Here is a 26,704-nt window from a genome sequence, read left to right on the forward strand (position 1 = left end):
AATTTTAATAAGTCGAAAAATAAATTTGATATAGATCACAGACCTATATATTATATCTACAGGTCTGTGTTTTACATTCTAGTCACATGACCTTAAAAATGGTGGACGATCCCAAACGTTTTCTAGCTCTTCTAAATGGTATTTCACGTAGAAATTATCTTGGGCATTCAGAATTAACTGATGATTTTCTTAAACAAGAAATATATCCAGATGCATCAGAAGAAGATTTCTGTCGAATATGTTCAAGAGTGGCCGGATTATTAAAAGTAATTTGTAAAATTTGTCTAGTATTTTAAAACTTGAACTTTATTAAACACAGTTAATTGAGTTAAAGTGTTAAAGTCTTAATAAACTAATAAAGTTAAAGTTAAACTTAAAAAGTTAAATTTAAACTTACTTTAAAGTTAAAGTGAAAGTCATTAATAATGATTATGATTAAAGACTTACCTAGGTAATTCTGCAGGAGATCAAGCCAATCAAGGGGCAGCCATCTTTGTTATTGTTTAGATTGTAATCTTGTATCTTCAATATTGGGTTTTCTCTCAGATTTGGGTTTTTGTTTGTTTTTATTTTTGAAGCTAAAAAATATGCTAGATCTAGCTATACCGGTATCATCTAGTCCTAATAAGTCTATTAATTAGACTCATAATCTAACAGATAGAACTAGACTAATTACTATATATTAATATGACAAGGTTCTTAAAGGCAATAAAGGTCAATTAATTTTTGGTAATAAACTGTGCTAATATTTATTGTAGGCCTAGTTAAATTTAGATTCTCTACATCAGAATAATTCAGAATAGATATAGATCTATAGACAATATTTAACAATTAAAAAGAAGACAGAACAATAAGAAACGTATTGTATTGACACCAAGTCAAAATTTAAAAAATACCATTGCTTTGAAAACACAGAAGTAATGTTAATTCTTGGTATTTTTAAGACACTATCTTGGGATTTTTTTGGAACATAAACAATAACAAAATAGTAACAAAGATGGCTGCCCCTTGAATTACTGCAGAATTACCCTTACTTAGAACTTAGACAGTAAACTTTATTACCAGTTAAAGTTAGTTTACTGTTTGTGTTTAGTCACAATCACAAGTTTGAAGTTTAACAAGTTACAGTTTTTAGTTAGTTGTAACAAGTTAGTCTTAGTCTGCTAGACTCAGACTGAGAGACTGAAGAGTCGTCTAGACTAGCTGACTATTACTAATTACTAGATGATAGGGTATTAGTTTACTTGACTAGAAATGCTAAATCAGGTTTCTCTTATATTTTAAGAATATGCAGAAAAAAAATGCAGATTACAAATATGTACTTTGATTTCCTCTGAGATAAATAATTTTTTAGATATATATTTTTAAGTTTATTTCTTATTACCATATATTGTCATTGGAAATACACCATTTTGGTTTTAAGGCTTAATACTAGACTATCTCCCTTTAATTACTTGCCAACTTTTTTCTGTTGCTGTTTTGTCTTTCTTTCTAGCAGCTGCTAGATCTAATATTAAAATTCATTTAAAATGATAGCATAAGAACAAAAAAAAAAGTTATTGAAAAAAAGAAGAACTAACTTCATCAATTTATTATTAACATTTTATTTAGACCTTCATTTCAGTAAATACATTTAAAAAATCATAAGTTGACAGCATAAGAACAAATATCTTTTTTAAAAAAGTTATTGAAAGTTTAATTTAGATAAGGGAGATAATAATGCTTAAAAAAAACATGATGCTTGGTAAAGGTATCTGGGCATCTAAACTATTACAGATGATAGATCTAAGTCTATAGATAATAATAGACTCTAGACTTAGTTAAGTTATAATTAATAATGATAATGAATGATAATCACATGAGTACCGGTATGATACTTCTGACACTGAATTATGAAATTGAAAGTGACAAGTCACAATTGACACAGATTCAATTTTATTTAAGTCTAGCCTCTTTTACCTTGGCTTTCTTTTTAATGTAATAATTTGAGAATAAATAAATGTATATATTTCTATATATTAACATACATTTATTTATTCTCAAATTATTACATCAAAAAGAAAGCCAAGGTAAAAGAGGCCAGGAGACATGCTGCAGGATTTTCAATGTCATACGTCCATGAAATTTTTGACGATGAACGTATTACTTTCCACAGGTTTACGGCATCAACTGATCTGCTTGCAATTTTTATTTGTGGTGTAACTTAAAGAGTAAATTGTACAATAACAACCCACATACAATTGAAGGGTTAAAAATGAACATTCACAATACAATTGTGGACATAGTACAAAATGAACTGACAAAAGTTGAGACATGATAATTTGTGTATTGAAGCTGCACACTTTCAACACCACCTCTGAACTATGAAATGCTTAGTATGTTGTTATCATACCAGGCCTCTTTTTATCTTGGCCACACACATACATATATTTACAACAGATCTTTATGTAATGTTAGAATCTAGAATTTTTTTTTTTTTTATTTTTGAATTTTAATTGTAAGAATTTATAGGGTCTTGTTATGGATTCCTGAGGTAGATAAATAGATGGTCTTGAGAGGGATAAATTTGCACAAGGCCTCAACAAATAAGTGTTTTTCAATGTTTTGTTCTTTAAGTAAACAATTATTTATTGTACCTAACAAAACATGAATCAGTAAACAAAAAATACTCAATTAATTATTGGTTATTAATTATTTTGTTTGATATTGAATAAGAGAAATAACTTGTACATTATTGGTAGATATAGTTTTAAGGATGGTATTCTTCCCTTTTAGATAAGCTTTCGTTTTTTTTAAAATGATTTTTTTTAATTTTGCTTGTTGTTTTATATCTCAGACGTACAATTTGGTTGTAATTTATCATCCTCACACCTAACCTATTTATTCAATATTAGTTTATTCTATTACTAAATCTAGTGATAGGATAAACTCTAATGCTAAACATAGATATAGCTATCTGGACTTCAGTCAAATGAAATGGGTTGCCTGAGCTAGCCAGGAAAACCAGTGACTTGGCTGAATTTAAGTCATTGGTTAATATGCATGACTAAATGCATGATGCGTAGGACGTAATCATCTTCTTTTTTGAAGTAACGTCTGTATTATATAAGATAAATGATATTTTATTAATAATAAATTTATTATTCTATTACAGTTAATGAGTTTTTTCTTTTGTTTTCCATGTTTCAGATGTTCTTTCAGAATTGACCGTTATTTTATCCATGATGGCGGCTGGCCAGAGACCATTGAGATGACAGTCCAGAGCGCATGCCACGTGACCAGGCAGCCATACACATAACAAAATATTGCTTTAAATCTGACTTTTTACATCTCAAAGTGACACTGAATCAAAACTTTCATAGCTGAAATAGTATAACTGTTGTCTAGAAAGTAAATAATAAAATCAGAATGACAGTGAAATGAAATGAGTTTATATTTGTTTTGTTTCAGAGTCTTGTGTCTGCTGACATGGACATGAACCAATTAGAAGTATTCTTAACAGCTCAGATGAAAAGAAAAGAAGGAACTTTATCAGAAGAGCAAGCAGCTTCATTAAGGAAATTCTGGAAAACAAACAAACAGAAAATTCACGAAAGCATAGTTTCACAGACGATGTGGGGCAATAGTTTGCAAAAAATATCCTGGCGCGTAGATTTAAAATCTCAGTCGAGACATGCAGAACATATAAATACTCCAACTGCTATTATGGAACTGCATATAGCAGATAATCTTAATACCAGCAAGGTAATTATTTAGTTCAAAATACATATTCTGTTTACATTTTTAATTTATTGAACAACTTAAGTTAAACAAGAAAAACATAAAAAATATTTTGCAAAAAAAAAAAAAAAAAAAAAAAAAAAGCTGATATGAATGAAGTATAATTGTGTCAGTTAGTTTGGATCAGTCATGTAACTAAATTTGTAATAGATCTAGACCAACAACAATAAATCTGTGCGATTAGAAATATTTTTACCAATTGTTTATGTAGAACTATTTCATGCTTTTTGCTTTCTCATTATGATCATATCACTTATCTGGACCAGTTGGGAAAATGGGGGGGGGGGGGGGGGAGACAAAGAAAGGTATATCTGAGTGAATTTTACCTAATCTCTTTTAAAAGCATTTCTTTTTTAAAAAAGGCAGTACGGTCTGAATTTGAACTTGTGTCTCAAGTCTCATCTCAACCACTCTGCTAGTGAGATGCATATGAAAATAGAAGATTGTATAGTTATCTATTGTTTGATTCAAACTTACTTTAAAGTGGCAACCTATAAAGGAAACTAATTCAGTTTATACCACCACTTCAGTCAATTACAATTTCTTTCCCTTGTTATGGTCTACCCAGCCATTGAAGGGTTTTGAGTAGTCCAATGACAGTTATAAAGCCATTCTCTTTAACTGGGTGTGTTATACTAATATTGTGGAGCTCATGGCACAGTATGCTTTATATTGCCTGTAAAGTGCTACAAAGGGGAAAGGTGAAATTGACATCTGATCAACACCTTTGTATTAGAGTCAATGAGGTCACAAAAAGGTCAATAAAACCATAAAATTCAGTTAACCAGGTAGTCCTATTTGTATGCATTGGCTAGGTGACAATGTTAACTATCATCTTTTGTACATCATGATGTTGACCTAAGCACACTGATAATGGATCTAAAAAGCAAGCAAGAGAAAAAAAATCTTTTTAAAAAGAAAGCTTATCTAAGGGAAAGAACCGCTAACTACTGCCATTTATCTGAAAATTACATGTTTTTAGTTCCCTTTCTGCTATATGAAACAAAATTAATTAATTAGTACTAAATGATTAACTAATTGGTTAATTTTCGGATTGATGTGGGTATTGTTATCAACTATAAATAATTATGTAAAATTGCCATTTGATCCGAGAATGAGAAGTGGGAGAAAGAATATGTAAAAAAAATATATTAGGGGTGTACCGGATAGTACTTTTTGATATTCAGCCGGAGCTGAATATTGCCGAACAGTAAAAAAAATGATATTCGGCCGGATTCGGAGCTGAATACCTAAGTGTCTTGTAAATAGCTTGTGTTGCTGAACATTTTACGAAACTGTTAAAATAATATACCTATATTGGTTGGTATTTTATTTTCCTTTTATATACCTTATTGTTTTAAACTCTGTTACTGATTGATTTATTCAATCTAAACAGTATTTATAAACAGACAGGCCTATCACAAATTAATCAGTGTAGCATGAGCGTGTCTGTGTGTATGTACGAGGCCACCAACTATAAAGACTGTGTGTAGGAGGGTCAATGTAAAATATGTTAGTATATATTTAACTAGTTACTAATGTAAATCTCTCATAAGTAAAGGGCAATCTGGCTTGTATAGTGGTTGGATGTATGTGTTAAAGAATTTCAGACCAACAACTACTCATCAGACTTATAATTTAAAGTCCAAAGTTCGCTTCTGGTTCTGGCTTCAAAGGCTTAATACTGATAGCAGCTGTTAGTTAATAGCTGGAATTTGAAGCGTAGTAGGTCATATATTTATTAATCCATTTGCGGCAAATGATATTTTATTGAAAGCGGGAACATCAATTATACCTATTTATAGCTTGAACCTTAGATGTTGCGAAGCATAGATTTAATTGTACTCTGTAGGCCTATTATTGATATCTATGTTTAGATCTACTGTTATATAAATCTAAGAGCATTAGGAAAACCAACTATAGAAGAAAAAAACTCATCCACAACCTCCCTACCAAAAAAAAATATAAATAGACTGTGTTCGACTGATTGCAACAACCTGGTCTGATAGACGTAGTGAGCCTACACATGTAGTCATAGTGTAATGTGTATAGTTGATGATGTTGACCATCACACATTTTTTTTTCATGGGCATACACAATAGTGTTGAGTGGTCAGGCAAAAAAGATAACACATTGGCATGGTCAGTCAAGCATATAGATAAATTAAATCCGTACACTAGTTACAGAGGTCAAGTGTTTCTTAACATTCCAGCATATTTTTTCTTTGTTTGCTAGATCTAATTGTGGTGCTTTAGATCAATTTGTTCTCTGCGATTTTAAACTTTACTGTAAGGTTTTCCTTTATATATTAAGTCAATAGAATTAAACAATGAAATTAGCTTTCTTTCTAAAGGTTTTAATACAAAGCAAAAAATACACACACGCAAACAAGCACATCTTTGTTTTATTTTATTGTGCAATGAACGTGTGTTCAGCGCCCTAATTGACATTTCTCTCAAAGTAAACAAACTTAGTGTCATCATCTAGTGACCTCTAGACAGTGTCAATATGTCTTAACAATTTGCATTAATCCATTCTGGCTTAGGAATGGTCAATGTCTATCAATACATTAAGTGTCATGGGGGTGTTGAGTCTGTTGAGCCCTCCCTTTAAAGATACCCCTGGTCAGTGTCTTCTGTGCTAATATACACAGATCCTTTCTATTTGTATCTACATTAAAATTAGTTCCTAGCTTACTAAGCTATTAAATATAATAATTATTAATAATATACTCTTGGTTTTAGGGTTGCAAAAAATCACTCTTGTAGGTGTGTTTTATGTTCAACCTCATAATTGACATTTACCTCCAAGTTAGCAATCTTGATAACAGTGTAGAGGTTTGGCTTGTAGTCCAGCCCATTAATTGAGACTTAACTCAAAGTAAACAAACTTATGACCCGGTCAACAGTGACAACCTCCAAATAACCAAACTCATACCAGGTTAACCTTGTAGAGGTATGGCTTGTAGTCCAGCCCCCTAATAAAAATTCTTCTCCAAGTAAACAAACTCAGTTCCCTCATAAGATCTGACCTCTAGACAGTGTCAATATGTTGACATTTGGCTAAATGTGGTCACCTATCTATCTAAACAAACATCTTGTTCATCTTTACCTTTGGAGTTATACCCGCACATCTAGACAGATTATCAGCGTGACATAGTTAAGGAATATTACATGTTTACTAGACCACTCAAAGGTCAAAACAAGCTTTTAAAATGTGCCAGACATCGCTGCTACGTATGTAATGCGAATTTATTATGTAAAGTTTTATTTCTATTTAGATTAACATGGCTTGTCTTTGTACTAAAAGATATTTGGTACATAGCCCTAGTTTTAAAAGCAAATTCTTTTATTTGAAACATAAACATTAATGTATTTCAGAACTGACATTACTGAATCATGTCCACTTTATGAATATTGGTATATTTTTATTGACGTGGAGATTTAGTTTGACGACATTTGACGATTTCCTTCATTGAGTATTAAACTTCTTGTTCGACATCATTTATCAGCGTCGACTACCTTTATATTGTTTGCCTTTCGCCTGTGTTGTTTTGATATTTAAGTGTTACCTCTGTTTGACCTAGAAGAAGACTTAGCGCAGAGGTGTCTAACAATATTAATAGAAATATAGGTACTACGCTGTAGTTTTTACTATCCGGTTTACTATCGGCAGTGATATTCGGCCAAAGCCAAATAGTAAAAAATGACAGAATATTCGACAGAAGCCGAAGCGACTAACTGCACCCCTAATTATATATCCACATCTCTCATTATGTAGCATTTATTCCCCTTATTTTGAAATCAAACAAAATAATTAATCACCAACAATTAATTAACTAATTGTTTAAGATGTGTTATTCTCTTTGTCTTGTGTATTTTCAAATACATATTGCTAGGTCAAACTTTAGAAAAATGACTGTCAAACTAATTTGACTTGAAAAAAAACAACTTTTATTGATGGCCTTAGTGGCAGAAATATAGGGTGATGAAGCTCCTTGTGAAGACTGAGATTTTTACTTACTTAGTGATACAAGAAGAGTCTGCCCAGCTTAACATAAAGGTAGTCAATATATGTGGCTTGCCATATATTGCTATGGAAAAACAGGGAAATACATAAATCCAACTACACCTCACCTACTCATTGGGGAAAATTCGCTTGCATGTGATAAGCTTCTAAGGTTTATCCCTTGCTGTCCTGGTGAAATGTCTTTTAGTAATGGAGAAATACTAATGCTGCTTCTTCATCTAGCCTGCTTTTTGCTACTGAGACATAGTGCACCCCACATGAAATGTACATTTAAATTTTGTATTTGTTCCCAGGTCCCAGAAGTCGTGAGGCTGGAACTAGATGAAACAAAGTTATCAGCAATGCTACTGAACATGAAAGATATTGATGACCAAATTAATAAACTTATCAAAAGTTAATTGCCTATTACATGTATGTTTTTATCTTCTGGTGATAATTAATAGCATTTGCTATCTGGTAGGCATAAAGCAATATTTTTTCTTAATGTTGTTATTTTTAATGTATTCGTCATTAGTGTGGCTGTTGCTTATGGGCTCTGGGGTATCGAAAGATAGTTTCCAGGACAGTGCCTACCAAGATTAGAATAACCTAGTGCTGGCCACTCCTCCTCCTCACCCCTACCCTCATTTTTTAAAACTCTCACTTTGTCAGCCAACTATAGTGACCCCCTAAAAGATCAGAGGAAGTGATCAAGTCCTGCCTTAGGATATAACTCATTTTGATTTGTTTGAATGAAAAACAGCATCAAAATTCAACTATTGATTAATTGTTATTTAATAGATATATTTATCACTTTAATGTGCAGTATTCTGCTAGTTTCTGATCTAATTAGGCTGTGTTATGGCTAAAAGTCATCACTATTTAACTCACAGAAATGTAGTTTGTTTTGCATGAAGTACACAATGTGCAAAGAAAACCCAAGTTAGATTACTTGATTAATGATTTGTTTGCACATCATGTACATTGTTTAGTGTCTTTATTTGTACTATGTCAGACCATTTTTCATAAAATGTATATAATTGTATGTTATGTAATGATCTTTTAAAGATCCTGCAGCATATTATATATATATGAGAACAAACAACAAAATAACAAAACATATGATATAACTTATATTATGAACTGTAACCATAAATGTTATATACTTATAGTACATGTTTTAATTCTTAAAAAAAATTTAAGACACTACTTTATACTCAAGGTCGAGTCCATTATTACAATTTGGTTTAAAAGAACAGTTGTCTGTACTTGTGTATGTGTTCTCTGTAGGCCTTTCTCTGTAAAAGTTCATTACCATAAATAATGACTTTTATGCAGTATATCATATTTGACCATTGATGCATCATTAAACTTTTTACAAAGCTTATATCAACTCACTCTGTCTGGTAAAAAATGTGTACACGTTATTTCTCCTACTAATCTTGGATGAAGTTGAAATTTTGTACAATTATTCTTTTACCTGACAACACAAGAATCAATAAAAAAAATTAACCAATTAGTTAATTAACTATTGGTAATAATTTATTTTGTACTTAACTGAAGTGGTTGTATAAGCTGAATTAGTCTCTCTTGTAGGTCGTTGCTTTAAAGTAAGTTTGAAACAAACAATATAAGATACAATCTTTTATTTTCATATTCACCTCACTAACATAGTGATTAGTATGTCTGCTTGATGAGGGATGAGCCATGAGTTCGAATTCAGGTCATTCCTCCCCCCCCCCCCCTTTTTTTTAAAATGCTTTTAAAGAGTGATTGGGTAAAATTCACCCAGATATCCCTTTCTCCTCCCCCCCCCCATTTTACAACTGGTCCAGATAAGTGATAGGATCATAGCGTATTGAGAAAACTTTACATGACTGATCCAAACTAATTGATACAATTACACTTTGTAGGCCTATAACCTTTTTTTTTTGTTGAAGTATTTGTTTTCCTGTTTGATCCTTTATTAGATTTACTGTATGTGCAACAATTAACGCTGTGTTGTCCACCTGAGATATAAGTTTCCTGCAAGGCAGGAGTGGGGCGGCGCGCGTTTCTCGACATTCCCAGTGTCAGAGTTGCCATTGGTCGCGGCGGATTCCTCCACTAGCGCGCCAGGGAACGGGCTAGATAGAGCCTAGCTCGTGGGCGCCAGCCGGTCCGCCCGACGCAGCCCGCTAAGGCCGCGCCAGTCAGTCCAGTCTTTGCCCAAAGAGAGACCCGCGAATCAGCCGAGTCCCAGGAGAACCCGACCAACCCTCGAGTTGGTGTCCATCGCTATCCGCTTTTCGGAGAACCCGTGAGTCTCTTATTAACCGTTGCCCCGGCGCCCCACAGGGGGGGGGGGGTCTGGACATAGCCCCTTTGATTTCCTTTTACACTTGTTGCCGGCTGCTCATTCATCAGCGGCAAGCAACCAGTAGGCAATGTTGGGAAAAATTACTTTTAAATTCTTGCATTTCAATGACGTTTATTATTAATTTATTGTAGTTAAAAGTTAGGCAATCCATCACTGAGTACTGGCACCTATAAAAAAAAAAAAGCACTGTTGTCAAGGCTTGTTTTCTTCTCTAGTATACGTATGTGTACTTCAATGCTGATTACTAAATGTACCCAAGTCCTGGGCAATACCGTAACGACACATATAACGACAGAATAAAGATTCAGGATGCCAATTCACAGACATATAACATTCTTTTTACATTGAATACATGCTTAGTTCTGACAGATGAAATATCCATTATCAATTAAAATATAACAGCTCATTATCCCATAGACTGAATAATGACTATACCGGTACAGAAAATAATTAGAGTCTACACTTCAACTCTTTTTATCTATAACAAAAAGTCCAACTGTCCTGGACTAGGAACAAAACCACACTACTTTATTATTAGTTACATTCCATTCAAAAAAACATCTCACTAAGTAAAACAATCCAAAACACAATAACAGTTTTGAAGTCAACAACCTGAATTGTCCCCCTTCTCCTCTACAGTTAACAGGAGACCCAGGCTGACCAGAACTCAGTCCTGACAACTGTAAATACAAAACACTTAAATTTCTCGTAAGGGGGGGGGGGGTAATAAATTATAATAGTATAAAAATTGATTTAGATCTAGATTTATTTTTTAATTAAATTTTTTTTTTTTGTAAGCCTAAAGTGTAGTATTTTTAGATCTATGTTATTAAAAATAAAAAAAAATAAAAACTTACTGTTTCTTTTCAAATCGCAGAAAGTAGAGCTTTATACCCATATTGAGCTGTGAATAAGTTGGGTGGTTTGCAATTTCGCGGCTGTGTGTATGTGTTAAAGTTAATTTCTATTAAGTATTATTAATGAGCTAATTGTCTCACCTATCTTTTTATTTATTTATTTATTTTTTTTTTTTTTTGCTGCGTTATATCAATGTTTTCTAACTTAACCTCTCTCATCCCTCTTTTTGGTTAAATTTCATTGTAACCATTTAAAGACGGGGGAGGGAAAAAAATGGGAGTGCCATGAAAGGCCCATGCCGACCAGCAAAATGATAAGGCCAAACACAACCTCGAAGACATCAAAGCAGTCCATGCCGCTCGTGCATAGCAGAAAGTACGGTCTAACGTTTTGCAAATGATAATACGTACAGTGTATAGAGTATTTTTCTTGATATTCTTGTTGAATTTCAAACAAAATTAATTGTAATAAGAATTAAAAAAAAAAAGAACAAGAAAACGTGTTCGGGCTTTTGTGTCTTGCTGCTGTCACTTTTTTTAAAAAAGTTGTCTGCATTGAAATTTTTTTTCTATGGTCGCGACCAGACCGGCCCATTTGGTAAGGGCCCACCGGGCATTTGCCCATATAGCCAGCCCGCCCCTGGTCGCAGATCTAGATATACATGCTGTTATCCTGAGGTCCATCGTGCGAAGGGCATATCCAGTCAGTTGTGTCATATAGCCAACTGTAATTATACCAAACAAAACATATATATATATATATATAACTATAGAAAACCAAATTGTACATTCACACCAGACTCACTCATAATTTACATGTGAAAAGTTTATATCAGATAGTTTCTATTTGATGACTTAATTACCATGGGAACAAAAGATTTTTTTTTGTTTGTTTGTCTTTGCTATCGGTGATTGTCTCTCTTTTGTGATGGTAAAATCACAAAATTCTGACCCAAAGGGTGATTTTTTATTTCTAGAATTTTTTAGCTTTTATGGATGTTTGTCACAAACAGCTGCCCAAAAGGGGTTTGTTTCTTGCCAATTATTTTACCAGCAGCATTTAGGATTCTATGAAGTTTATTTTTAATGTTCAGATCGCCATACAAGGCAGTGATATTAAAACTTAAAATATTGCAGATGTGAGCGTGCTAAAACATAGCCAAGGCCTTTTCGCTAACATTAAACGAGGACATTTTCTCAGTAATCGTAATCTTTGTTGCCCTTTTAGCTGATATAATCTATATTTGCAGCTAAGTTTCGTCACTGAGATATATAGGTCTATGAGTTTGATATGTTAATATTTTATGCAGCTTTGTGCGAATTTTCCTGTTTAGAGTTTATGGATGAGATATTCTTTATAAAAAAAACAACAAACAAACAAACTGTTTTTCTTAGTCATAGAGCGAGCTCCATCTGTTGTTACACTTGCATCTTGTTTTGAGCATTATACCTAACACAGTTCTTCGTAGCATTGAATAAATACTGGCCTAAGATTGTGTCTCTGAGTGTATTGAAGTACAGCCAATAAGAATAATCTTTGTTTACTTGAAACATTTCAATAATTTATACAGATATTTAGAATTATTTTTAATATATTTGCATTTTTATATGTGTATACTGTTGGCACACCTAATTTATGTAGGTGTCCGCGGGCCGCATAGAGACAAGGCTGTTTTCATAGCATCGTACTGTCACTGTGTAATGTAAAACCACGCCTACTTCACATCAACGGTCCAAGCCCTATAGTAGGCCAGCATAAGTGTCGTGCGCAGAAACTTCTAAAGCAGTTTAAACCAGTTTTAATTTATTATGGTTATTTTTAGGTGTAGATGGCGTCATATTTTCTGGCGTCAGCCAAATTACTCACTAGTCACTCAAAACGCAATAAGAAATATAATTATACTGCTTTATTCAACTTTAAAAAAAAGGAACAACTTTTCCCTTTAGTCTCCATAGAAAATATTTAGATTCTGATATCAAGAAAATATGAGTAGTTTTGCATTTGTAATTTTGAACTACTTTCTAGGTTTGCATTAATACCTGAAAGTAGTACCAACTGACGCAGTTCCGCCCACAACTTCGCTAGCTCATGGAAAGGATTGCCATCTCAAATTCGTTTTGTGTGAAATTTTCTGACGTGTGAAACTATCTAGATCAAATTCTTAAGTACATTTTATTAATATATAATGTAGATCTAATATTTTTTATCAAGAGCTCTTTATCTAAGTCATCCAAGCTTCATTTCATCAAATTCAAATCGATCAAGTTGAGTTACTGTTAGACTTACTGTGCATCGAATTCGATTGAGATTCTCATCAGATTCAGCATTGCCATTGAAAATGATTGATGATATTCGGACTGTCTCATGTGTTTGTGTTTTCAAGTATTGTTACAAATACAATTGTAGTTTCAACGAAATAAATTTGGACACTTGTAGGCGTAGACTCGATCTAGATTAGATTCGAGATCTAAAGTCTATATAGATCTAGGTCTAGGAGATGATCCCAAGAATTCTGACTATAGAAATGTGATTCCTTTTCGCTAAGGATGTTGGATATTAAGATTAATATGCTTGCAAATCCTAGATGATTTAGATGAGGAATATAGACAAGATCTAGACTAGCTTCAGAGGAAAAGGACATTTAATGATTTATCATAATTCATAATTATGGTTAAAATCCAGATAGTCTTATACTACTTATAGATCTAGTGTTAATTAGACCTTTATTCCTTTATTTACTAGACCTATATTGCCTATATTCTATATCTTGATCTAGAGTAAAGCGTTGGACGGGCAGTCCTGTTCTGCATACTGTGTCCACACGCTCTTGATCAGCTTACCGGTTTACCTTATTAGTCTACTAAATGTTCCTTAGTTGAAAGTTTACAAAAACACTTGTCTAATGGAAGCAATACTAGATCTAGTGTGTATATAATTTATCAAACCACCAGATACAATAAAAACTAACAGTTAATTACTTGCACTGAGCTTGTTAGAAGAGTGGACTTATGCTAGATTATGGTCTCAAAGAACCCCACCCCCCATTGTTTCATTGAGCTTGTTAGAAGAATGGAGATGTTCTGAGTGGGCAAGACTGAAACCACCCTATTGTTTCTCCTTCACTTCCTCTCATTCTAAATTTTTCTCGTAGCAAAGGAATTTTAAATTTCTAGTGTGGCCACCTACAGGTAAAACTTTTGTCTTAAAAACCTTGGTGTGACATCAGTTACAGACGAGAATGTAGTGTGTGGGAATGGTGTCAATGGCCTTTTCTATCTTTTTGACCTCATATTTAATTTTAAATAAGTGTAGTAATACATTAATTCATCTATTTTTATACACAAAAGGATGAGGGATTCATTGATACTATCAGTTTTCTCTTATTAGGGTTGGTCGTTACAGAGCTATAAACATTGAAACGTGAAAATGGCTGGTTTGATTAACTTTAATTGGTGTTACGTAAGAAGAGTTCACATTTCCCCTTTAATTCTATACCAAATAAGACAATTTATGATAACAAACGTTATTGAATTATTGAAGTTCAATCATAATTAGGGAGTGAACTATAAATGGACAAAATAAATAATTCCGTGGGAACATGGAAATTAATTACGGAGAGGAGTTAATTTGTTTGAGACCCACGCTTTACTCTAGATTCTGATTCTCTTTTACATTAGAAAAAAAAATTATGTTCACTATTATCTCTAGCTAGCTTTATTTATAATCGATATATAAAAGTAACTGGATTCATAATATTTGTAAATATGTGATGTCTGTTGGTGATTTTTATACATAATAAAATAAAAACAAAAACAAAAGTGTGTTCAAGTATATTTGTTCATAGAATCTAGATCTATTGTCATTCTTGTATTTATATTCACAGGTTGAAAGTATTCTTCATAGCTAGATCTAAAGATCTAGAAAAAGTTTGACAAGCTTTACAAACATCCTTCACCAGTTTGCACATGCATTTGCCAATAAAAAATCTCGAATGGAAGAAAGGTCATTCGATAAAAATTTAGCTGGTTACTTAGCATGCATTAAAAATGATATATTATAATACAATTACTTCAATTAGATTAACAAGCTAAATTTTATTTGTCCACATCTAATTGCAATACACCTAGATCTAGATATCTACATGCTTAGGTCTTAACTAATAAACTTTGTCAATTTGTCTCTTACATAAGCCCTTTTTTCAAGCATTAAAAACAACTGGATGTTGAGCCTATTCCTAAAGTACAAATGTCCTGACAGACATGCAGCTTCGTTGGATTGATTAAGCAAACTCGGGTACCAGTATAATAGAAATTAAAACTGGTATGTCTTGCTTATTGTGACACCAGCAATAATTTCAATTTTTGAAAACTAAAATTAGTTCTTTATTTTGGTAGGTTTCTGAATTTTTCGGATTAAAAAAATTCTTTTTAGTATGGTATATGATTTACCTATTTTTGGAACATTTAACCTGCAAAGTTAATGTACAGTTCTATTCAAGATGAACCTTAACAGCTCATCTTTTCAAGCAATTGCTTTTTTTTTTTGGGTTAAGAACATGTTAAGTTGTTCCTTTCAGCACACAGTGTATATCTTATATTTACAAATTGTAAAAAGTGCCTCTCTTATAAAATTTTCTATTATTATTATTACCGATTATAATATGGGTACCATCAAATGACTTACCTGTATCATTAGGGATGGTAATTTTTAAATATATCTAGATTTCTAGCAGTTATTTTCTTATCCTTTCCTAGCAACATGACTCCTTTCAAGATTTTTGCCTTTAACCTTTAGGTTGTTCTACAGCTCAAGTCAGTGACATGGATGTCTAGTTGGATGAGAATGTATTTTGCTTTTGAATTTGAAAAGATATCTAAAGATGACGGTGGTGTCTCTGTGATCTACCAATTAAAAACTTGCTGTTCAGGCTTGATTTTAATTAGAATCCATAGAAACTAATTCTAGGCTATATCTTTCTAGATGTTTATCTAAAATGTAAATTTGAAAGAAAATATTCTTATCACAACTTTGGTATTTTTTTTTTTGTCAAAAATTTCTTAGGAACTTTATCTTAAATGAGTTGCAATTTTATGTTCTACAGTTTCAACACCTGCATAAAGATTGTTATAGCCTGTTGCAATGGATTAATTTTTTGGCGTCCTAATGAGGCAATTTATAGGGGTTGTGCAAGATTGTAAGTTTTTGTGTTGAACATAATCAAAGTTGCTGTACCGGTACCTCAGATAATTTAATCTAAGTCTTTCAATCAACATGCTCCAACACATTCTTAATGTAGTGTAGTGAGATAAGTACCGTATTCTGTAAAAAGAAACATTTTCATAAGTATTTCAATTAAGTTTTAAAGTCAGACTTGATGTTTTAAAAACAATATTGCTTACTGGTTTAACATTTTCTATTCTTTAAAATTCTTTACACAAAAAGTTTACGGGTACAATTCTTCAAGTGGACTCAAAACTAAATAGCCTACACAGTGGATGCCAGCAGTCATCAATTCTACCACCTGTAATATAGAAAAGGACCTCCTGCTCTTGTCATATGCTGTTAGTGGTTTGTGTATTTATAATACATACATTTTATTCATCAGTTTATATGAAATGGCATCATGTCTAAAAAGCACTTAGTATTACAATTCTATTACAGAATTGTTTTAGGCAAAACAACTCTTAAAATTTGCTCTTTAAAAAATGACTTAATAGTAGGCCTACTAATGCTGCTGAAGACTGCCATGTGGAGAAGTGTAATCTAGAACAAATGTACATTCGATATGTTATCAAGAAAAACAATATTGAGAGGATCAACGTTTAAGTCGGACCCTAAGACTTTACAATTAGCTCAATGCTCTTTAATTATTTTTGAATGGTACCTTGGAGTGTTTCAGCTTGCGCCAATGTCTCAAGAACACAGTTGAAGTTGCCAAAAGCTTTCAATGTTCTACAGTCTCGGTACCTTCTGTCTAAGCTATTTGTCGCAATGGATTAATTCTTCGAAGTGCTTGCGAACTACATCTAGGGGGTGTAAAAAAAAAGTTGTAAGTTTTCTGTGTTGTAAAAAAAATGTGGAATCTTAAAAGATAAGCCTAAGGAGGTCTTATGTTTTTTCTTTTATAGTTCAGTATTTGAACAAGAATATAAAAATATTTCAGCTACTGCTAATGTATAGAAATAATTTTATTTTTGTGTGTAGACTGCCAGTACGGTACCGTATCCAGTAGTATGTAGAAAGACAAAACTTGCTTCAGTGCAAGCTCACAAGGTCAATTTTATATACCGGTTACGGTACCAGTATTAAAAAAAATAGGGGAGTGTCGGGTTGAGAACTGGAATAGCAGTGTATATTTAGTTATAATAATGCTCGTTTTTTTACTACGTGTAATTCTACAGAAAAGTAAGGTATTACGGTACAATTACCCTCTTATTTTGCTTAGTAAGATATTAAACAAATTACAAAATGCATTACTTTTCGACATTTTCAAAGGAGCTAAAGTCATAAGTGTCCAGTAAATGAAAAGATTCTTCACAATACAACTGCTGAGAATCGTCATTTATGCGGTACCTGTTATAATATAGAATCTGCTATAGTAGTGAGCTATTTGTTTATTTTTTTTGAACTTATTATACTTAATGTTCAATTTATTGCATTACGTACATTTTATACGAATTTTAAACATGGCCTAAATTGTGCTGATGTGCCAAAAATATTATGACCGACAAACTGTTCATTGCTCGGCACTTAGATCTAAACCAGTGCTTGTTGCTACTATTGTGCACTTAGATTGACTTAGATCTAACCAGTGTTAATTGTTGTACTGCTTTGCAGTACCGCTCTGTAAGTAAAAAACTTGATCAACACAAAAAGGTTTTTTTTAAATCTCAAGTAGGTGTGATAGGAACTGATGGAGGCTACACGATGATCATCTAAACATAGGACGGCAAGAACAGTTGAAAAGAGATGATTAATAATCCAGCATTTAAGCTGTACAAGTTGATTCTACCTTTTATAGCTACACAGGTCGGCCTTGTATGGAAATACGTTTTCAGAATAATTTAACAAATGTTATTATCCGATACCATCATTCATTGCAGAATTATTCAAAAAAAAAAAAAAAAAGAGGCTTTGAAGGAAAAAAAAAGCTTACAAAAAAATATAAAAAAGCCTTTTAAAAAAAAAAAAAAAAGAATTTTGCAATTAAAAAAAAAAAAACAAAAAATTTTTCAATGATTTAACAATTAAGAAAGGCTTATTTAAAAAAAAAAAAAAAAAAACCTTCATGAAAAAAGAAAGCCTCTATGTAATATAAATTTATTATTTTATATGCTATGTTTGTTAAATATCAACTGAGAGATAAAAGAACCAGATTTCAAATAAAGGGGCTCTTATGAAATCAAAGCTTATGCTAGTCAACATCAAGCAGTGGCTTTGTTGAGGAAGCTTGTATGTTCCCGAAATCAATCTAACAAAACAGAGATGGTGAGTACATTTTTGATTGACTTCTGCATTCTTCATAGACCAAAAAGTGCTCAAATTTTCAATGCTCAAGTATAATTCAGAAAGAGTTGACACAAGTGTACCTCTTTTTTTTTCTAATTCTGATATATTACTTCATTCAAGTATCTTCTTAAAGCAAAGCTTATCTGCTTATATACTTGTCTTAACATTTAGTCTTGGTGAGAAAGTGTGTGTGCATTATCTTTTTGCTTGCGATTTCTTGCAGTAGTAACCAATTTCAGAAAATGTTCTCTCTAAAGTGTAATGGACTGAAAAAGGAAATGGTGCTGCAAAATTCTTGTCCGCTTGCTGAAAACCGAACCAGCTAAGTCCTGATTTGTTCCGTCTCTTTTCCAACTCTTTTCATACTTGCAGCAAAGTTATATTTGCCTCTCTGGTACCTGTCAAATCTATGTTTTGAAATGGTGAAAGCAGTGATGCTGATGAAACATATTTGAATGCTATGAATGAAGTACTACTGGTCAACAGATGCAGTAAGTGGTGTTAACTATTTAAGCTCTTCAATGGATCTCATTAGATAAAGAGTATGTGTGTGTGTGTGAGTGTGGTTACTTTTCCATTGCAATGCATTACAGAAGAGAAAAAAGAAAAAGACAGTATTTATTTCTCCTGACAAAAACATGCTGAGATGTACATAGGCGTTCATAAACCGAAAGTGCCCAAGTTTCCAATGCTCGAGTCTAATTTAGAAAGAGTTTGCCCAAGTGTAAGTCTTTTTTTCTGATTCTGATACATTACTTCATTCCAGTATCTTCTTAGAGCAAAGCTTATCTGCTTATATACTTGTCTTAACATTTAGAATCTTGGTGAGAAAATGTGTGTGAAAGTGTGTGTGCATTATCTTTTTGCTTGCGATTTCTTGCAGTAGTAGCCAATTGTGAAGATGCCATTCCGGCTTGCTAAACAAACACATGGAATGCATTAAAAAAAAGTTTGTGGCCTTTGCTGACAGCATTCTTAGGACAAGCATGTTATCTACAAGTGTTGATGCAGCAACATATCAAGGAGCTCTGACTAAAAAAGAAAATGACACGTAAAATAAAACATCACTGGGTAAGCTTGACAGTGTTTGCGGTTTCTTCATCCCGTTTCTTTTCAGAAAATGTTCTCTCTAAAGTGTAATGGACTGAAAAAGGAAATGGTGCTGCAAAATTCTTGTCCGCTTGCTGAAAACCGAACCAGCTAAGTCCTGATTTGTTCCGTCTCTTTTCCAACTCTTTTCATACTTGCAGCAAAGTTATATTTGCCTCTCTGGTACCTGTCAAATCTATGTTTTGAAATGGTGAAAGCAGTGATGCTGATGAAACATATTTGAATGCTATGAATGAAGTACTACTGGTCAACAGATGCAGTAAGTGGTGTTAACTATTTAAGCTCTTCAATGGATCTCATTAGATAAAGAGTATGTGTGTGAGTGTGGTTACTTTTCCATTGCAATGCATTACAGAAGAGAAAAAAGAAAAAGACAGTATTTATTTCTCCTGACAAAAACATGTTGAGATGTACATAGGCGTTCATAAACCGAAAGTGCCCAAGTTTCCAATGCTCGAGTCTAATTTAGAAAGAGTTTGCCCAAGTGTAAGTCTTTTTTTCTGATTCTGATACATTACTTCATTCCAGTATCTTCTTAGAGCAAAGCTTATCTGCTTATATACTTGTCTTAACATTTAGAATCTTGGTGAGAAAATGTGTGTGAAAGTGTGTGTGCATTATCTTTTTGCTTGCGATTTCTTGCAGTAGTAGCCAATTGTGAAGATGCCATTCCGGCTTGCTAAACAAACACATGGAATGCATTAAAAAAAAGTTTGTGGCCTTTGCTGACAGCATTCTTAGGACAAGCATGTTATCTACAAGTGTTGATGCAGCAACATATCAAGGAGCTCTGACTAAAAAAGAAAATGACACGTAAAATAAAACATCACTGGGTAAGCTTGACAGTGTTTGCGGTTTCTTCATCCCGTTTCTTTTCAGAAAATGTTCTCTCTAAAGTGTAATGGACTGAAAAAGGAAATGGTGCTGCAAAATTCTTGTCCGCTTGCTGAAAACCGAACCAGCTAAGTCCTGATTTGTTCCGTCTCTTTTCCAACTCTTTTCATACTTGCAGCAAAGTTATATTTGCCTCTCTGGTACCTGTCAAATCTATGTTTTGAAATGGTGAAAAAATGATGCTGATGAAACATATTTGAATGCTATGAATGAAGTACTACTGGTCAACAGATGCAGTAAGTGGTGTTAACTATTTAAGCTCTTCAATGGATCTCATTAGATAAAGAGTATGTGTGTGTGTGTGAGTGTGGTTACTTTTCCATTGCAATGCATTACAGAAGAGAAAAAAGAAAAAGACAGTATTTATTTCTCCTGACAAAAACATGCTGAGATGTACATAGGCGTTCATAAACCGAAAGTGCCCAAGTTTCCAATGCTCGAGTCTAATTTAGAAAGAGTTTGCCCAAGTGTAAGTCTTTTTTTCTGATTCTGATACATTACTTCATTCCAGTATCTTCTTAGAGCAAAGCTTATCTGCTTATATACTTGTCTTAACATTTAGAATCTTGGTGAGAAAATGTGTGTGAAAGTGTGTGTGCATTATCTTTTTGCTTGCGATTTCTTGCAGTAGTAGCCAATTGTGAAGATGCCATTCCGGCTTGCTAAACAAACACATGGAATGCATTAAAAAAAAGTTTGTGGCCTTTGCTGACAGCATTCTTAGGACAAGCATGTTATCTACAAGTGTTGATGCAGCAACATATCAAGGAGCTCTGACTAAAAAAGAAAATGACACGTAAAATAAAACATCACTGGGTAAGCTTGACAGTGTTTGCGGTTTCTTCATCCCGTTTCTTTTCAGAAAATGTTCTCTCTAAAGTGTAATGGACTGAAAAAGGAAATGGTGCTGCAAAATTCTTGTCCGCTTGCTGAAAACCGAACCAGCTAAGTCCTGATTTGTTCCGTCTCTTTTCCAACTCTTTTCATACTTGCAGCAAAGTTATATTTGCCTCTCTGGTACCTGTCAAATCTATGTTTTGAAATGGTGAAAGCAGTGATGCTGATGAAACATATTTGAATGCTATGAATGAAGTACTACTGGTCAACAGATGCAGTAAGTGGTGTTAACTATTTAAGCTCTTCAATGGATCTCATTAGATAAAGAGTATGTGTGTGTGTGTGAGTGTGGTTACTTTTCCATTGCAATGCATTACAGAAGAGAAAAAAGAAAAAGACAGTATTTATTTCTCCTGACAAAAACATGTTGAGATGTACATAGGCGTTCATAAACCGAAAGTGCCCAAGTTTCCAATGCTCGAGTCTAATTTAGAAAGAGTTTGCCCAAGTGTAAGTCTTTTTTTCTGATTCTGATACATTACTTCATTCCAGTATCTTCTTAGAGCAAAGCTTATCTGCTTATATACTTGTCTTAACATTTAGAATCTTGGTGAGAAAATGTGTGTGAAAGTGTGTGTGCATTATCTTTTTGCTTGCGATTTCTTGCAGTAGTAGCCAATTGTGAAGATGCCATTCCGGCTTGCTAAACAAACACATGGAATGCATTAAAAAAAAGTTTGTGGCCTTTGCTGACAGCATTCTTAGGACAAGCATGTTATCTACAAGTGTTGATGCAGCAACATATCAAGGAGCTCTGACTAAAAAAGAAAATGACACGTAAAATAAAACATCACTGGGTAAGCTTGACAGTGTTTGCGGTTTCTTCATCCCGTTTCTTTTCAGAAAATGTTCTCTCTAAAGTGTAATGGACTGAAAAAGGAAATGGTGCTGCAAAATTCTTGTCCGCTTGCTGAAAACCGAACCAGCTAAGTCCTGATTTGTTCCGTCTCTTTTCCAACTCTTTTCATACTTGCAGCAAAGTTATATTTGCCTCTCTGGTACCTGTCAAATCTATGTTTTGAAATGGTGAAAGCAGTGATGCTGATGAAACATATTTGAATGCTATGAATGAAGTACTACTGGTCAACAGATGCAGTAAGTGGTGTTAACTATTTAAGCTCTTCAATGGATCTCATTAGATAAAGAGTATGTGTGTGAGTGTGGTTACTTTTCCATTGCAATGCATTACAGAAGAGAAAAAAGAAAAAGACAGTATTTATTTCTCCTGACAAAAACATGCTGAGATGTACATAGGCGTTCATAAACCGAAAGTGCCCAAGTTTCCAATGCTCGAGTCTAATTTAGAAAGAGTTTGCCCAAGTGTAAGTCTTTTTTTCTGATTCTGATACATTACTTCATTCCAGTATCTTCTTAGAGCAAAGCTTATCTGCTTATATACTTGTCTTAACATTTAGAATCTTGGTGAGAAAATGTGTGTGAAAGTGTGTGTGCATTATCTTTTTGCTTGCGATTTCTTGCAGTAGTAGCCAATTGTGAAGATGCCATTCCGGCTTGCTAAACAAACACATGGAATGCATTAAAAAAAAGTTTGTGGCCTTTGCTGACAGCATTCTTAGGACAAGCATGTTATCTACAAGTGTTGATGCAGCAACATATCAAGGAGCTCTGACTAAAAAAGAAAATGACACGTAAAATAAAACATCACTGGGTAAGCTTGACAGTGTTTGCGGTTTCTTCATCCCGTTTCTTTTCAGAAAATGTTCTCTCTAAAGTGTAATGGACTGAAAAAGGAAATGGTGCTGCAAAATTCTTGTCCGCTTGCTGAAAACCGAACCAGCTAAGTCCTGATTTGTTCCGTCTCTTTTCCAACTCTTTTCATACTTGCAGCAAAGTTATATTTGCCTCTCTGGTACCTGTCAAATCTATGTTTTGAAATGGTGAAAGCAGTGATGCTGATGAAACATATTTGAATGCTATGAATGAAGTACTACTGGTCAACAGATGCAGTAAGTGGTGTTAACTATTTAAGCTCTTCAATGGATCTCATTAGATAAAGAGTATGTGTGTGAGTGTGGTTACTTTTCCATTGCAATGCATTACAGAAGAGAAAAAAGAAAAAGACAGTATTTATTTCTCCTGACAAAAACATGTTGAGATGTACATAGGCGTTCATAAACCGAAAGTGCCCAAGTTTCCAATGCTCGAGTCTAATTTAGAAAGAGTTTGCCCAAGTGTAAGTCTTTTTTTCTGATTCTGATACATTACTTCATTCCAGTATCTTCTTAGAGCAAAGCTTATCTGCTTATATACTTGTCTTAACATTTAGAATCTTGGTGAGAAAATGTGTGTGAAAGTGTGTGTGCATTATCTTTTTGCTTGCGATTTCTTGCAGTAGTAGCCAATTGTGAAGATGCCATTCCGGCTTGCTAAACAAACACATGGAATGCATTAAAAAAAAGTTTGTGGCCTTTGCTGACAGCATTCTTAGGACAAGCATGTTATCTACAAGTGTTGATGCAGCAACATATCAAGGAGCTCTGACTAAAAAAGAAAATGACACGTAAAATAAAACATCACTGGGTAAGCTTGACAGTGTTTGCGGTTTCTTCATCCCGTTTCTTTTCAGAAAATGTTCTCTCTAAAGTGTAATGGACTGAAAAAGGAAATGGTGCTGCAAAATTCTTGTCCGCTTGCTGAAAACCGAACCAGCTAAGTCCTGATTTGTTCCGTCTCTTTTCCAACTCTTTTCATACTTGCAGCAAAGTTATATTTGCCTCTCTGGTACCTGTCAAATCTATGTTTTGAAATGGTGAAAGCAGTGATGCTGATGAAACATATTTGAATGCTATGAATGAAGTACTACTGGTCAACAGATGCAGTAAGTGGTGTTAACTATTTAAGCTCTTCAATGGATCTCATTAGATAAAGAGTATGTGTGTGTGTGTGAGTGTGGTTACTTTTCCATTGCAATGCATTACAGAAGAGAAAAAAGAAAAAGACAGTATTTATTTCTCCTGACAAAAACATGCTGAGATGTACATAGGCGTTCATAAACCGAAAGTGCCCAAGTTTCCAATGCTCGAGTCTAATTTAGAAAGAGTTTGCCCAAGTGTAAGTCTTTTTTTCTGATTCTGATACATTACTTCATTCCAGTATCTTCTTAGAGCAAAGCTTATCTGCTTATATACTTGTCTTAACATTTAGAATCTTGGTGAGAAAATGTGTGTGAAAGTGTGTGTGCATTATCTTTTTGCTTGCGATTTCTTGCAGTAGTAGCCAATTGTGAAGATGCCATTCCGGCTTGCTAAACAAACACATGGAATGCATTAAAAAAAAGTTTGTGGCCTTTGCTGACAGCATTCTTAGGACAAGCATGTTATCTACAAGTGTTGATGCAGCAACATATCAAGGAGCTCTGACTAAAAAAGAAAATGACACGTAAAATAAAACATCACTGGGTAAGCTTGACAGTGTTTGCGGTTTCTTCATCCCGTTTCTTTTCAGAAAATGTTCTCTCTAAAGTGTAATGGACTGAAAAAGGAAATGGTGCTGCAAAATTCTTGTCCGCTTGCTGAAAACCGAACCAGCTAAGTCCTGATTTGTTCCGTCTCTTTTCCAACTCTTTTCATACTTGCAGCAAAGTTATATTTGCCTCTCTGGTACCTGTCAAATCTATGTTTTGAAATGGTGAAAGCAGTGATGCTGATGAAACATATTTGAATGCTATGAATGAAGTACTACTGGTCAACAGATGCAGTAAGTGGTGTTAACTATTTAAGCTCTTCAATGGATCTCATTAGATAAAGAGTATGTGTGTGAGTGTGGTTACTTTTCCATTGCAATGCATTACAGAAGAGAAAAAAGAAAAAGACAGTATTTATTTCTCCTGACAAAAACATGTTGAGATGTACATAGGCGTTCATAAACCGAAAGTGCCCAAGTTTCCAATGCTCGAGTCTAATTTAGAAAGAGTTTGCCCAAGTGTAAGTCTTTTTTTCTGATTCTGATACATTACTTCATTCCAGTATCTTCTTAGAGCAAAGCTTATCTGCTTATATACTTGTCTTAACATTTAGAATCTTGGTGAGAAAATGTGTGTGAAAGTGTGTGTGCATTATCTTTTTGCTTGCGATTTCTTGCAGTAGTAGCCAATTGTGAAGATGCCATTCCGGCTTGCTAAACAAACACATGGAATGCATTAAAAAAAAGTTTGTGGCCTTTGCTGACAGCATTCTTAGGACAAGCATGTTATCTACAAGTGTTGATGCAGCAACATATCAAGGAGCTCTGACTAAAAAAGAAAATGACACGTAAAATAAAACATCACTGGGTAAGCTTGACAGTGTTTGCGGTTTCTTCATCCCGTTTCTTTTCAGAAAATGTTCTCTCTAAAGTGTAATGGACTGAAAAAGGAAATGGTGCTGCAAAATTCTTGTCCGCTTGCTGAAAACCGAACCAGCTAAGTCCTGATTTGTTCCGTCTCTTTTCCAACTCTTTTCATACTTGCAGCAAAGTTATATTTGCCTCTCTGGTACCTGTCAAATCTATGTTTTGAAATGGTGAAAGCAGTGATGCTGATGAAACATATTTGAATGCTATGAATGAAGTACTACTGGTCAACAGATGCAGTAAGTGGTGTTAACTATTTAAGCTCTTCAATGGATCTCATTAGATAAAGAGTATGTGTGTGTGTGTGAGTGTGGTTACTTTTCCATTGCAATGCATTACAGAAGAGAAAAAAGAAAAAGACAGTATTTATTTCTCCTGACAAAAACATGCTGAGATGTACATAGGCGTTCATAAACCGAAAGTGCCCAAGTTTCCAATGCTCGAGTCTAATTTAGAAAGAGTTTGCCCAAGTGTAAGTCTTTTTTTCTGATTCTGATACATTACTTCATTCCAGTATCTTCTTAGAGCAAAGCTTATCTGCTTATATACTTGTCTTAACATTTAGAATCTTGGTGAGAAAATGTGTGTGAAAGTGTGTGTGCATTATCTTTTTGCTTGCGATTTCTTGCAGTAGTAGCCAATTGTGAAGATGCCATTCCGGCTTGCTAAACAAACACATGGAATGCATTAAAAAAAAGTTTGTGGCCTTTGCTGACAGCATTCTTAGGACAAGCATGTTATCTACAAGTGTTGATGCAGCAACATATCAAGGAGCTCTGACTAAAAAAGAAAATGACACGTAAAATAAAACATCACTGGGTAAGCTTGACAGTGTTTGCGGTTTCTTCATCCCGTTTCTTTTCAGAAAATGTTCTCTCTAAAGTGTAATGGACTGAAAAAGGAAATGGTGCTGCAAAATTCTTGTCCGCTTGCTGAAAA

At 33.7% G+C, this 26,704-nt stretch overlaps 1 protein-coding gene across 2 annotated transcripts; it reads left to right on the forward strand.

The window, feature by feature from the left end:
* Window positions 1-48: 48 nt before the first annotated feature.
* Window positions 49-18,110, forward strand: LOC106062777 (COMM domain-containing protein 1-like). Of its 2 annotated transcripts, XR_008776914.1 has the most exons (4): window positions 49-266; window positions 3,451-3,744; window positions 8,103-16,199; window positions 16,448-18,110. XR_008776914.1 is itself a non-coding variant. In XM_056023530.1 (3 exons), exons 1-3 carry the CDS (start codon window positions 87-89, stop codon window positions 8,205-8,207), a joined length of 579 nt encoding a protein of 192 aa, XP_055879505.1. In that variant the 5' UTR covers window positions 49-86; the 3' UTR covers window positions 8,208-18,110. The 2 variants fall into 2 exon arrangements, 1 of the variants encoding a protein (XP_055879505.1); XM_056023530.1 differs by having other exon boundaries at window positions 8,103-18,110.
* The last annotated feature ends 8,594 nt before the right edge of the window (window positions 18,111-26,704 follow it).

This window comes from Biomphalaria glabrata, chromosome 3, assembly GCF_947242115.1.
Source record: "Biomphalaria glabrata chromosome 3, xgBioGlab47.1, whole genome shotgun sequence".
Lineage (NCBI taxonomy): Eukaryota > Metazoa > Mollusca > Gastropoda > Planorbidae > Biomphalaria > Biomphalaria glabrata.